The 14,466-nt window shown below is 50.4% G+C and overlaps 1 protein-coding gene across 1 annotated transcript in view; it reads left to right on the forward strand.

Moving 5' to 3' along the window:
* Positions 1–6,463, forward strand: part of LOC137322620 (dynein heavy chain domain-containing protein 1-like) — a 142,094-nt gene extending 135,631 nt beyond the window's left edge. The window contains exons 21-25 of the mRNA XM_067985527.1: positions 11–215; positions 572–663; positions 1,363–1,506; positions 4,634–5,328; positions 6,075–6,463. Coding sequence (XP_067841628.1) covers positions 11–215; positions 572–663; positions 1,363–1,506; positions 4,634–5,328; positions 6,075–6,419 — 1,481 coding nt within the window. The 3' untranslated portion in view covers positions 6,420–6,463. The remainder of the gene's footprint in view (positions 1–10; positions 216–571; positions 664–1,362; positions 1,507–4,633; positions 5,329–6,074) is intronic.
* The last annotated feature ends 8,003 nt before the right edge of the window (positions 6,464–14,466 follow it).

Consider the following 14,466-nt stretch of genomic DNA (forward strand, 5'->3'; position numbering starts at 1 on the left):
TGTGTTGCAGGAATCCTGAGGCGAAACACGCGGAAACTGGTGATCGAGACACCATCGATGCTGCAAAACACGCTGAAACGCACGTACGCACAGGCCACAGCAGAGCACGGAGACACCCTGAGCCCAGAGAGTCTCGCGACCCTCACCGCCCTCCACGCTATCCTGCTCCACCGTCAGCACTACACGAGCTGGGTGCAGGCACGCTCCTACCACTGGTAAGTCAGGACCCACACACGTCGGAACATTCCCCCCCTGCTTCATAGAATCATACAGCCCAGGCCGGCCACTCCACCCATCGGGCCTGTGTCAGCAACTCTCCCGGAATTTTACACCAGGTATCAATCCTGTGGGCCCCTCTCCTGGGCTCCCATACCCCAGTGCGAGGGGGACCAGAGCCGGACACAGAATTCTCGATGGGGCCTAACCAAGGTCAGATCAGGTGGTACTAAAGGGTAATATATCAAAGGAAGCTGTGCGGATCATGTACAGAAAATCAGTGGGACAGACTCGATGGGCTGAATGGCCTCTTTCTGTGCTGGAACAGTCTATGATTCTACATTTTATCTCGCAGGACACAGGCAGATTTATTCGCCGCCCTCTGCACTCAGAAGAAACTGCAAACGATGTGTGGCCACTCAGATAATCTGCTCGAGCTTCTAGTAGGTGAGAAATAAAGAAAGATTTGCATTTCTATAGGACGTCCCAAACCGCTTTACAGCCAATCAAGTACTTTTGAAGTGTAGTCACTGTTGTAATGCCGGAAACGCAGGAGCCCAGCAATCTGCGCACAGCAAGATCCCACAAACAGCAATGTGTTATGTGGAGAGACTAGAAAAGCTGGGATTGTTCTCCTTAGTTCAGAGAAGGTTAAGGGGAGATTTAATAGAGGCGTTCAAAATTATTAGAGTAAAATAAGGAGAAACTGTTTCCAGTGGCAGGAGGGTCGGTAACCAGAGGACACAGATTTAAGGTGATTGACAAAGAACCGAGGGTTGGGGTGGGGGTAAAGATGAGAATATTTTTTTACAGCGAGTTGTTCTGATCTGGAATGCGCTGCCTGAAAGGGCGATGGAAGCAGATTCAATAATAACTTTCAAAAGGGGAATTGGATAAATACTTGAAGGGGTAAAATTTACAGGGCTCTGGGGAAAGAGCGGGGCAGTGGGACTAATTGGATAGATCTTTCAAAGAGCCGGCACAGGCACGATGGACCGAATGGTCTCCTTCTGTGCTCTAAGATTTTATGAGTGGTATTGGTTGTGGGAGGGCTGTCAGTCTGTCCTGGATTTGAACCCACAACCTCCTGACTGCTGCCGACTGAGCCGAGATGTAATTCTATTATTTTTCGCCTTTTGTTTCCAGGTTTGGCGGCATATCGCGGCCATTTGTTGGACAGAGGGGACGAGGAGGCCCTGATCAGCATCATTGGCCACTGTCTGAGGAGATCCGCGTGCTTCTCCACCAGAGGCATCTGCAGCCTCATCACGTCACTCACCAGCACCACTGGTAAAATCTCCTCAAACCGTCAGTCCCAGCTTCTGATTCATCCTCTCGCGGTGTGGGTGATGCTCCCGGTCATTGTCCACTCCAAGACGGTGGAGGTTGGACTTTGGGAAATTGTTGTTACAACTGAATGATTTTGTCACCCAGAGGGCAATTCAGAGTCAACCACATCTGTGTGGGGACTGGAGTCACATGTAGGCCCAGACCAGGTGAGGACGGCAGGTTTCCTTCCCTAAAGGACATTAATGACCTGGTGAACAACAATCCAATTGCTTCATGGTTATTTTCTGCTGCCAACTTTATTGAATTCAATTTCACAACTTGCCCTGGTGGGATTTGAACTTTGACCTCTGGGTTGCTTTTCCAGGACCAAACCCACGACACGACCTTACCCATTTCCATTGACCAGTGGAGGGCCCCAAACTCAGCATTCTCCCCGTCCTGCTGTTCCAGAAACTGTGGTTTGCATTGTCCCTGATGGAAGCTCCCTGCACCCAGAGAAATCTGGGTTGTGGGGTTCAGGGATTTCGTGTTTCTGGGTGCTCCCAGCTAAGAAGCAGAGCAGGCAACTGGTGTCCCAGATCTCTTGAGACAGGTACAAGGAGGGAGTCCCTGATTAAATCTGCCTCTTATTGTATGTTTCCCCAACCATGCCTCCGTGCAGGGAGACTGGGAGATACCACACCTCAGCCTGGTAGCTTTCACTGGCTCTGTGATTGCAGTCGCAGGTGTATCACTGTCTTATCAGCAACAACAACTGGCCTTTGACGTAGTGGAACATCCCTCAGACAGGGTTTGACACAGAGCCGCACGGGGAGGTGTTGGGACTGGTGGCCGGGGCTTAGTCATAGAGGTGGATTTTAAGGAGCATCTTAAAGGAGGAGAGAGAGGCGGAGAGATTTAGGGAGGGAATTCCAGAGCTTAGGGCCCAGGCAGCTGAAGGCACGGCCGCCAATGGTGGAGTGATTAAAATCGGGGGTGCACAAGAGGCCAGAATTGGAGGAGCGCAGAGATCCCGGAGGGTTGTAGGGCTGGAGGAGGTTACAGCTGGACTGGGAGCCAATGTAGGTCAGCGAGCGCAGGAGTGATGGGCGAACGGGGGGAGGGGTGATGGGCGAATGGGAGAGGTGATGAGATGCAAAAGCACCAGAGCCTCCACAAAGCCTAGTCATATTACTGAGATTAATAACCCAGAGGTCATGAGGTCAAGTTCCACTCGGGCAAATTGTGGAATTGAATTCAATAAATGTGGTGATTTGTGGGCTGACATCAGATAAAGTGACCATGAAGCTGCCGGATTGTCATTAAAACCCAACTGGCTCAATAATGTCCTTCAGGGACGGGAACCTGCCGTCCTTACCCAGTCTGTCCTTAACGTGACTGACTCTCAATGCCCTCTGAAGTGGCATTAAAATAGGAATTGCTGGTCAAAAAAAGATGGAGGTCCATCTGGTTCACCTTCCACCATCCTGGTAGTCGCAGATACAATGATAATGGAGTTGTTGATTAAAGATAGCAATAAATCTCCATCAATCTCTATCACAAAGGATGAGGGACTTTAGTTACATGGATAGACTGGAGAAGCTGGGATTGTTCTCCTTGGAACAGAGAAGGTTGAGAGGAGATTTGATAGAGGTATTCAAAATCATGAAGGGTCTGGACAGAGTAGATAGAGAGAAACTGTTCCCATTGGCGGAAGGGTCAAGAACCAGAGGGCTTGGATTTAAGGTGATTGGCAAAAGAACCAAAGGTGACATGAGGAAAAACTTATTTACACAGCGAGTGGTTAGGATCTGGAATGCACTGCCCGAGGGGGTGGTGGAGGCAGATTCAATCATGGTCTTCAAAAGGGAACTGGATAAGTACTTGAAAGGAAAAAATTTGCAGGGCTACGGGGATAGGGAGGGGGAGTGGGACTAGCTGGATCGCTCTTGCATAGAGCCGGCATGGACTCGATGGGCTGAATGGCCTCCTTCCGTGCTGTAACCTTTCTATGAGTCCACAACATATGAATTTCAAAATAGATAAGTGTGAGATTGAGCATTTTGGTAGGAAGAACAAGGAGGCCTCATATTGCTTGGATAATAAGAGTCTAAATGGGGTAGAGGAGCAGAGGGAGCTCGGGATAAAAATACACAAAGCACAAAGTACAAGGCGATAAAAAAGGCAAATCCAGCACTGGGGTTAATTTCTGGAGGGATAGAATTGAAAAGCAGAGAAGTTATGTTAAACTTGTATAGAACCTTGGTTAGACCACACTTTGTGAACAGTTCTGGTCTCCATATTATAAAAAGGATAAAGAGGCATTGGAGAAGATGCAAAAAAGATTCACAAGGATGATACCAGAACTGAGAGGATATAATTATCAGGAAATATTGAACAGGCTGGAATAGAAGGATATGCTGATAGGGTGAGATGAAGTAGGGAGGGAGGAGGCTCAGGTGGAGCATAAACACCGGGATAGACCAGTTGGGCCGAATGGCCTGTTTCTGTGCTGTAGTTTCGATGGAACTCGATGTAGAACAGACTCAGGCACAAGGTGAGGGAAACCCCCAGTGGTCGAGAGATTTGAGAATTACTTCAACACCAGCTCCCCGGCCCCGTCCCCCCCTCCGTTCCCAGCTCCCCGTTCGCGTCCCCTGGGAGGATACCAATAGCCTCCCGGAAATGTTAGGGAACCAAGGGTCCAGTGAGAGGGAGGAACTGAAGGAAATCAGTATTAGTAAAAAATAGTGCTAGGGAAATTAATGGGGCTAAAGGCTGACAAATCCCCAGGGCCTGATAATCTACATCCCAGAGTATTAAAGGAAGTGGCCCTGGAAATAGTGGATGCATTGGTGATCATCTTTCAAAATTCTATAGACTCTGGGACAGTTCCTACAGATTGGAGGGTGGCAAATGTAACCCCATTATTTAAAAAAGGAGGGAGAGAAAAAACAGGGAATTACAGACCAGTTAGGCTAACATCAGTAGTGGGGAAAATGCTCGAGTCTATTATAAAAGATGTGATAATAGAACATTTGGAGGGCATTAACGGGATTGGACAAAGTCAGCATGGAGTGTAAGTATTTGTAAAATTACAGAGAAAGGAGCAAGTCGTGATGTTGCTGGTGGTTTCTGCCCATTCCAGGGTCGGCCTTGGTGAACCTCACACAGCAGGATGTCAAGAAAAGGATCGACCTCATGTCCAACTCAGTTGAACCGGTCACAGTCGGACTGTGCAATGGCGTCCGGGAGCAGCTAATCAGGCGGAGCCATGAGGTCATGAGCGAGATTCTGATCAAGTCGCAGACGTTGCTTATTCCTCGCCGGCCAGACAGCAGCCGGGACGAGGGGTTAAAGGCCGTGTTGAGTGACTGTATCGAGAAGCTGCAGCAGCTGTGGGACTCGATGACGATGCCGGGAGAGTCGGTCCCAGAGACGTGGGTCAGTGCGGAGCCGGTGAGGGGATTTCTCCTGCAGGAAAAGGACAGCCTGAAACGCCTGTCTGACCAGCTCCTGTCTGACCTGAGACACACACTGGCCGTGCTCCAAGGAGATAGACTGCGGAACACGGAGTCAGATGACATTATTGTATCGCTGGAGAGGGGACACCTTCCCCGTGCTTGGGGGGCACTCACTCGGGTCTCCCCACCCCTCCCGCAGGGGGTGCAGGTGTTGAAGATGAGGTTGCAGCTGTTGAACGTGTACCTGGACAGCCCAGAAACTCCCGTCTCCTACAACTTGGCAGCATTTCAGCGACCGAGAATGCTCCTCGTGGCTCTGCTGCAGGAGAGAGCCCGATACGAACAGCTCGATCTGAACAGATACGACATACGAGCTCAGGTGTGTAACCACAATATCAGGGTCACCTGGGGCCTCATGTTCAGGAGCAGGGATCGGACCCTGCGTCCCTCAGCCCCTCTGGCTCCCCCTGCCCCTCCGCGTCCCCCCCGTCATCCCTCCGCGCCCCCCCTGTCCCTCCCATTTAAAAAAATTTGTGTATCTAAATCCATGAGTCTCTGTGCTCCGCTACTCCTTTTGATGTTTTACCATTTAGTACAACTGAACTCTCACTATTCCTCCTCCTGCAATAAGATCATCGGCAAAAAAACCAGAGGGGGAGATGAGAATTTTTTTACGCAGTGAGTTGTTCTGATCTGGAATGCGCTGCCTGAAAGGGCGGTGGAAGCAGATTCAATAATAACTTTCAAAAGGGAATTGGATAAATACTTGAAGGGAAAATATTTGCAGGGCTATGGGGAAAGAGCAGGGAGGTGGGACTAATTGGATAGCTCTTTCACAGAGCCAGTACAGACACGACGGGCCGAATGGCCTCCTCCTGTGATGTATGTGCTGCCCAGTCTACTAACCTCCCTGAAGTCCCGAACAGTCCTCTTCGGTTACCCACTCCCAACACTCCCAATTGTTGGAGTGTCGGCAAATGTTGATATCATCACCCCTACCAGCGTCCGGACCACGTGTGTATTGAGAAGACGATCCCTTTGCTAAGAGTTAACCATTTCTCTGAATCGAGTCGATCAATCCCCTATGTGCTGAGTATTTGGAGTAATCGGTTTAATATATTTCAGGTCCTGACCAGCTCCCTCCCTCCCACCAGCCCCCCGGTGAACGGCATCTACATAACCGGCCTTCAGCTGCACAACGCGCTGTGGGACACGAGACATGGGATCCTGCAGGAGACTCTCTCAACCAAACCCTGCAGCATGCCAGCCGTGTGGCTCAGAGCAGAGGAAGGTGATGCAGGGAGTGCCCACCTGCTTTACCCACAGTACCAGTGTCCCGTCTACCAGGGTGTGGAGAACATGGAGGTGGACCTGAAGGACAGCAACATCATCACTCACCTTCCCCTCATGTCGAAGATGGACCCCTCGGTATGCGCTCAGAGACGGGTTCACATTGCAAGCGTGATCTGAATTCACCCACTGCACCCAAACAAATAAATATATTTGAATTGTTAGAAAGTCAGATGGCAGCCGAGCCTTTCAGACTGTGTCTTTTATATTAAATAAATCTGGGTGATGTGCAGGCAGCACGTTCCTGACAGGAGGGGGTCCCAGGCCTCATTAACATAAAATGCGCGAGCTGCCAGAACTTGTTGGGACCCACAGGCAGTGACCTGGAGGTTCACATAACAACTTGCATTTATTTCGTGCCTTTAACGAGGTAAAACGTCCCAGGGCGCCTCACAGGAGCGATTATCAAACAAAATTTAACTCCGAGCCACATAAGGAGATATTAGGACAGGTGACCAAACGCTTGGTCAAAGAGGTAGGTTTTAAGGAATGTCTTTGAAGGTGGCAGGACAAGTTGAGAAGGCTGTTAAAAAAGCAAATGGGATCCTGGGCTTTATTAATAGAGGCATCGAATACAAAAGCAGGGAAGTTATGCTAAACCTTTATAAAGCACTGGTTAGGCCTGAGCTGGAGTATTGTGTTCAATTCTGGGCACCACACTTTAGGAAGGATGTCAAGGCCTTTAAGAGGGTGCAGAGGAGATTTACTAGAATGATTCCAGGGATGAGGGACTTCAGTTATGTGGAGAGACTGGAGAAGCTGGGATTGTTCTCCTTAGAGCAGAGAAGGTTAAGGGGAGATTTAATAGAGTAAATAAGGAGAAACTGTTTCCAGTGGCAGGAGGGTCGGTAACCAGAGGACACAGATTTAAGGTGATCAGCAAAAGAGCCAGAGGGGGAGATGAAGAGAATTTTTTTTACGCAGTGAGTTGTTCTGATCTGGAATGCGCTGCCTGAAAGGGCGGTGGAAGCAGATTCAACAATAACTTTCAAAAGGGAATTGGATAAATACTTGAAGGGAAAAAATTTGCAGGGCTCTGGGGAAAGAGCGGGGGAGTGGGACTAATTAGATAGATCCTTCAAAGAGCCGGCACAGGCACGATGGGCTGTAAGATTCTGTGAAGTCCCAGTAGGTGTTAGAGCGGGCAATGGCGGGTGTGGGCCGATGGAGGCGACAGTGGAGTGGGGGAGCAAACCCTGTTCCTCCCGACTCCGACTGGAAGCAGTCCCGCAGATCCCACTGTAATAGGAACTTACCTAAATTTCAGATTCTCTGCTCCCATGATCCGCAGGCTGGCACAGCAGATAGCAGCTCACCAACTAACAGGTCGACCTCTGTGACCCCCGACCCCCGCAGTTCACTAACTAACGGGTTGACTTCTGTGACCCCCGACCCCCACAGTTCACTAACCAACGGTCCAGCTCTGTGACCCCCGAAGTTTGAACCATAGAAAAGATACAGCACAGAAGGGGGCCATTCGGCCCATCGTGTCCGCGCCGGCTTGAAGAACAACCAGGTGCCCATTCTAATCCCACCTTCCAGCACCCGGTCCGTAGCCCTGCAGCTTACAGCACTTTCGGTGCAGGTCCAGGTACTTTTTAAAAGAGTTCACCAACCAACAGGCCGAGCACTGTGACCCCCGACCTCCGTCGTTCACCAACCACTCTACCCCCCCCCCCCCCGACGCACACACATCCCCCCCCACAACCCCCCAAACACACACCCCCTCCTGACACCCCACCCCCCCGACAACCACCCACACTCTCCCGGGTACCGGGGCTGATCTCCCCCCTCGGCCCGAGTGATTCGCTCTTCCACCAGGATTGTGTCAAGTCCATGGAATTGCGTTCACCGTGACCACAAAGACCTGAATCGTGCACTTTTATGGCTGGTAATGGCCACAGTGAACAATATATAGTGTCGGGTTTTTTCTTTTTATATTAAGAAACCAAGGGCCGTCGTGCGAAACTGAGGAGTTAAATCAGATAAATCAGGATTGTTGCCGTCAGGGGATACCGAGCTTGGGGTTTAAATGCCTGCCGTTTGCAGCAGGGAGGGCAGGTTAAGGGAGGTTGGAAACCTTCGGAAAGTCAATGCGATTTCAACAGAGTGAGGATAGAAAAAGGAAAAGTGAGAAACGGGAAAGTTCAGGAGCACGGACTATAAGAGAGGGGGAGAGAAAGTGAGAGTGAAAGAGGGGAGAGAGAGAGAGTGAAAGAGGGGAGAGAGAGAGAGTGAAAGAGGGGAGAGAGAGAGAGTGAAAGAGGGGAGAGAGTGAAAGAGGGGAGAGAGAGAGAGTGAAAGAGGGGAGAGAGAGAGTGAAAGAGGGGAGAGAGAGAGTGAAAGAGGGGAGAGAGAGAGAGTGAAAGAGGGGAGAGAGAGAGAGTGAAAGAGGGGAGAAAGAGAGTGGGGGGGAGAGAGAGTGGGAGGGGAGAGAGAGTGGGAGGGGAGAGAGAGTGGGAGGGGGGGAGAGAGTGGGAGGGGGGGAGAGAGTGGGAGGGGGGGAGAGAGTGGGAGGGGGGGGAGAGAGTGGGAGGGGAGAGTGGGAGGGGGGGGAGAGAGAGTGGGAGGGGGGGGGAGAGAGTGGGAGGGGGGGGAAAGAGAGTGGGAGGGGGGAAGAGAGAGTGGGAGGGGGGGAGGGAGAGTGGGAGGGGGGGAGGGAGGGGGGAGGGAGAGTGGGAGGGGGGGAGGGAGAGGGGGAGAGAAAGTGAGAGGGAGGAGAGAAAGTGAGAGGGGGAAAGTGAGAGGGGGGAGAGAAAGTGAGAGGGGGAGAAGGGGAGAGTGAGAGACGGGAGAAGGGGAGAGTGAGAGAGGGGAGAGAGAGAGAGGGGGAGAGTGAGAGAAGGGGAGAGTGAGAGAAGGGGAGAGTGAGAGAAGGGGAGAGTGAGAGAAGGGGAGAGTGAGAGAAGGGGAGAGTGAGAGAAGGGGAGAGAGAGAAGGGGAGAGTGAGAGAAGGGGAGAGTGAGAGAAGGGGAGAGTGAAGGGGGAGAGTGAGAGAGGGGAGAGTGAGAGAGGGGAGAGTGAGAGAGGGGAGAGTGAAGGGGGAGAGTGAGAGAGGGGAGAGAGAAGGGGAGAGAAAGTGAGAGGGGGAGAAGGGGAGAGTGAGAGAGGGGAGAGAGTGAGAGAGGGGAGAGAGAGAGGGGAGAGTGAAGGGGGAGAGTGAGAGAGGGGAGAGAGAAGGGGGAGAGTGAGAGAGGGGAGAGTGAAGGGGGAGAGTGAGAGAGGGGAGAGTGAAGGGGGAGAGTGAGAGAGGGGAGAGAGAAGGGGGAGAGTGAGAGAGGGGAGAGTGAAGGGGGAGAGTGAGAGAGGGGAGAGTGAAGGGGGAGAGTGAGAGAGGGGAGAGTGAGAGAGGGGAGAGTGAGAGAGGGGAGAGTGAAGGGGGAGAGTGAAGGGGGAGAGTGAGAGAGGGGAGAGTGAAGGGGGAGAGTGAGAGAGGGGAGAGTGAGAGAGGGGAGAGTGAAGGGGGAGAGTGAAGGGGGAGAGTGAGAGGGGGGAGAGTGAGAAGGGGGAGAGTGAGAGGGGGGAGAGTGAGAGGGGGGAGAGTGGAGAGTGAAGGGGGAGAGTGAGAGAGGGGAGAGTGAGAGAGGGGAGAGTGAGAGGGGAGAGTGGAGAGTGAAAGGGGAGAGTGAAGGGGGAGAGTGAGAGAGGGGATAGAGGGGGGAGAGTAAGAGAGGGGAGAAAAGAAAAGACACACAGGAGGCTAGAAGTGAGAGAGATAAACATGTCTTTTCTCATATTGCCCATGAGTGTGCCAGAATTATTAAATGATTTTGGAACGGTATTCAAGTCTTTAACTTATCATCTGAAGGAATGTTACACACAAAATCCAGCTGGTTTTGTATCCCGGAGTAATAACCTGTCCCCTACTGTTACCGGCCTCGCAGAATTCTCAAACTTCCAAAGCATGCAGCTTTATGCAGCAGCACTCTCAGTGGTTGAGAAGAAAGGTCGAGCAGTTATGGTCAAGGAGATGGAGGTTTCAAAGAGGCTACTGAAGGATGGAGAGAGATGTAACGAATGGGAGAGGTTTAGGGAGCTAGTTCCAGGGGTGAGGTCACTAAAGGTGGGGAGGATAGAGAGGGAGTGACAACAGAAGATCAGGAGGTTACCAGCAGAGGGTGTTGGCTGGGCCATGCATCTAGCTGTAGATTTAGGGAGAGGAGAGGTCATGGTGGGACTTTGAAGGCACTAGGCCAGGGGTTAGGAAGGTCCAGGCTGATAACTAATAAACACTTCCATTTCCTGCTCCAGCGTAATTATCACAAAATGCAAACTCCATTTCAAAGTGATACAGGAAAGTGCTTCCCAATCCTCTCGCTCCCAGGAGAGCACAAATCAAGATTAATGCAGCAAAACAATAAGATTGAAGGGGAGGAAGGGCTCTTTCCCCTCCATTTGGAGCTTAAGTTGACCTTGAGTTAAATGAAAAGCCAGCCTGCGACAACATGGCCAGGGATTAACTGCACTCAATAATGAGCATTGTTTTTGTTCAAATTTACTGAGGCTCAATATTAATAACTGAACAGAACGAACACTTGCTTCTCTCTATTCTGATGAGTAGGATTTACCCCGTGTCCTGCTCTAATTAATCCTGTTCAGAATCAAGCTCCAGTGATGAGTCGGTGTGGGACTGAACCAGTCAGGGTGGACATGGGCCAAGCTCCGTCCCTGATCTGTGCTCAATTAGCAACAATAACTGGGATTGGGTGGGAAATGGAATCAGAAATCTGGCTTCTGATCGTGATCCAGTGACTCAAACCTCCAATGTCGGAACCAGGGTGGGCTGCGATGCTTCCCCTGGTTAAATAGGCTGCCGACATTCTCCCGACCTATTGCTCGTGTCACTGGAGGGCGGTCATTTGCGAGGGAACCATTCGTCAGTATAGGTTTGTATCTTCAGGGGAGATGGGGACAACACCAGCCAGGGATCCTGTCCCAATTACTATCCAGTGATCCCTGCTACCAAGTGTATGAAGAGGTCAGACTGTGGGGAGTATTTTTTTTTGAGTCTTTAAGTTTATTTTTGTTAAGTTTAGTTAATAATCTAATAAAGCGAGGCATGGCAGGGCAGCTCATTCTTGTCGAATGCACGGCCTGTGCCATGTGGGAACTCCAGGAGGCTTCCCATATCCTGGACAACCACAGGTGCAGGAAGCATCGTCAGCTGGGGGAGCTCGAGCTCCGGGTCTCGGAGCTTGAGCAGCAGCTGGCGTCACTGCAGAGCATCCGCGAGGCTGAGAGTTTCGTGGACAGCACGTTTCAGGAGGTGGTCACCCCGCAGATTAAGAGAGTGCAGGCAGAGAGGGACTGGGTGACCGCTAGACAAGGAGGACCAGGCAGGTAGTGCAGGAGTCCCCTGAGTGCATCTCACTCTCTAACCACTGGTGGGGGAGAGGGTTCCTCTGGGGACTGCAGCCAGACCCAAGTCCACAGCACCATGGGTGGCTCAGCTGTACAGGGTGGGGAGGAGGAAGGTCAGGAGAGCGATAGCGATAGGGGATTCTATAGTTAGGGGAACAGACAGGCATGTCTGCAGCTGCAAATGAGATTCCAGGATGACATGTTGCCTCCCTGGTGCCAGGGTCAAGGATGTTACCGAGCGGCTGCAGAACATTCTGGGGGCGGGGGTGAACAGCCAGAGATCGTGGTCCATATTGGTACCAACAGAATAGTTGGAAAGAGGGATGAGGTCCTGCAGGCAGATTTTAAGGAGTTAGGAAAGAGATTAATAAACAGGACCTCAAAGGTAGTAATCTGCGGATTACTCCCGGTGCCACGCGCTAGTGAGTATAGAAATAGGAGGATAGAGCAGATGAATGCGTGGCTGGAGAGATGGTGCAGGAGGGAGGGCTTTAGATTCCTGGGGCATTGGGACCGGTTCTGGGGGAGTTGGGACCTGTACCAGCCGGACGGGTTGCACCTCAACAGGGCCGGGACCGATGTCCTCGCAGGGAGGTTTGCTGGTGCTGTGGGGGATTAAACTAGCTTGGCAGGGGGATGGGAACCTGAGAGGAGATTCGGAAGGGAGAGAAGCAGAGCTAGAAATGGAAGGCAGAAAATTAGTAAGTGAATTTGGAAGGCAGAGGAAACAAAGGCTAGAAAATAAACAGCAAGGGAGTTTGGCAGTGTTTAAAAGCATATACCTCAATGCAAGGAGTCTAGCGAATAAGGCAGATGAACTAAGGGCACAGATAGACACGTGGCAGTACGATATCTTAGCTATTACAGACACATGGCTTAAACAGGGGCAGGAATGGCAGCTCAACGTCCCTGGTTACAGGGTTTTCAGATGAGATAGAGACGGGGATAAAAAAGGAGGGGGGTGGCAATATTGGTTAAAGAAACAATTACAGTTGGAAACAGCTACTTGAAGGTAAATCAGTGTCAGAGCAGTGGGAGACGTTCAAGGGGGAGATTCAAGGGGTTCAGAGTAAACATGTTCCCACAAAGGAAAAGGGTGGGACTGCCAAATCTAGAGCCCCCTGGATGTCAAGGAGCATTCAGGGTAAGATAAGGCAAAAAAAGGAAAGCTCATGTCAGGCACCGAGAGCTCAATATTGCGGAAAGCCGAGAGAAGTATAGAAAGTGCAGGGGTGAAATTGAAAAGGAAATTAGGAAAGTAAAGAGCGGGCATGAAAAAATACTGGCAAGTAAAATCAAGGAAAATCCAAAAATGTTTTAGAAATACATAAAGAGCAAGAGGATAACTCAGGAAAGAGTAGGGCCTATTAGAGACCAAAAAGGTAAACTGTGTGTGGAGGCGGAAGATGTGGGTATGGTTCTTCATGAATACTTTGCATCTGTCTTCACAAAAGAGAGGGACAATGCAGATATTGTAGTTAAGGAGGCAGAGTGTGAAATATTGGATGGGATAAACATAGTGAGAGAGGAAGTATTAAGGGGTTTAGCATCGTTGAAAGTAGACAAATCGCCAGCCCGGATTAAATGTATCCCAGGCTGTTAAAAGCCAGGGAGGAAATAGTGGAGGCTCTGACCATCGTTTTCCAATCCTCCCTGACTACAGGCGTTTTGCCCACTCACTTAACCTATCTACATCCCTTTGCAGACTCATGTCCTCTTCACAACTTACTTTCTTACCTACCTTTGTATCATCAGCAAATTTAGCAACCATCTCAGAGGGTGGTGAGTCTGTGGAACTCCCTTCCCCAGAGAGCGGTGGAGGAAAGGTCACTGAATATTTTTAAGGCTGAGTTAGATAGATTCCTGATTAACAATGAGTCAAAGGTTATAGTAGGTAGACGGGAAAGCAGGGCTGAGGTCACAATCAGATCAGACCCTCGCCTGAGGCAGAAGGTTGTGGGTTCAAGCCCCACTCTCGGGATCTGAGCCCATAATCTCGGCCGATACTCCCAGTGCAGTATCAGCCTGGATTATGGGCTCAAGTCCCTGGAGTGGACTTGAACCCACGAGGGAGTGCTGCACTGTCGGAGGTGCCGTCATTCGGATCAGATGTTAAAACCGAGGCCCCATCTGCTCTCCCGGGTGGACGTAAAAGATCCCACAACACTATTTTCGACTTAGAGGAGGAGAGTTCTCGCTGCTGTCCTGGGCAATATTTACCCCTTAACCAACATCACTTTTAAAAAAAAATGATCTGGTGCAGGGAACTGGATAAATACTTGAAAGGAAAAAATTTGCAGGGCTACGGGGAAAAGGCAGGGGAATGGGACTAGCTGGATTGCTCTTGCATAGAGCTGGCATGGACTCGATGGGCTGAATGGCCTCCATCCGCGCTATAAGATTTCTATGATTATCTCATTACTATTTATGGGACCTTACAACAGTGACTGCACTTCAAAAGTACTTCACTGGCTGTAGAGCACTTTGGAACGTCCTGAGGTCGTGAAAGGATTTATAGAAATGCAAGTCTTTCTTTCTTCTTAATCTATCTTTAAATGATGACAAGGTCTCTGCTTCAATCTAACTCCAATAGTGTATTACATAGCCTTGTAACCCTTGGTGTAAAAAGGTTTCTTCTGCTCTCTATCCTCAATCTCATTTAATCTGATGACTCTAATCACTGGAAACAGGCTGTGTCTATCTATTCTGTCCCATCCTTTCAGAATTTTTAACACCTCTATCACATCAGCCCATGATTTCCTCTATTGCAACAAAAACAGCCCGAAGTTTTCAAGTCTTTGTGTGT

Source organism: Heptranchias perlo, chromosome 6 (genome assembly GCF_035084215.1).
Source record: "Heptranchias perlo isolate sHepPer1 chromosome 6, sHepPer1.hap1, whole genome shotgun sequence".
NCBI lineage: Eukaryota > Metazoa > Chordata > Chondrichthyes > Hexanchiformes > Hexanchidae > Heptranchias > Heptranchias perlo.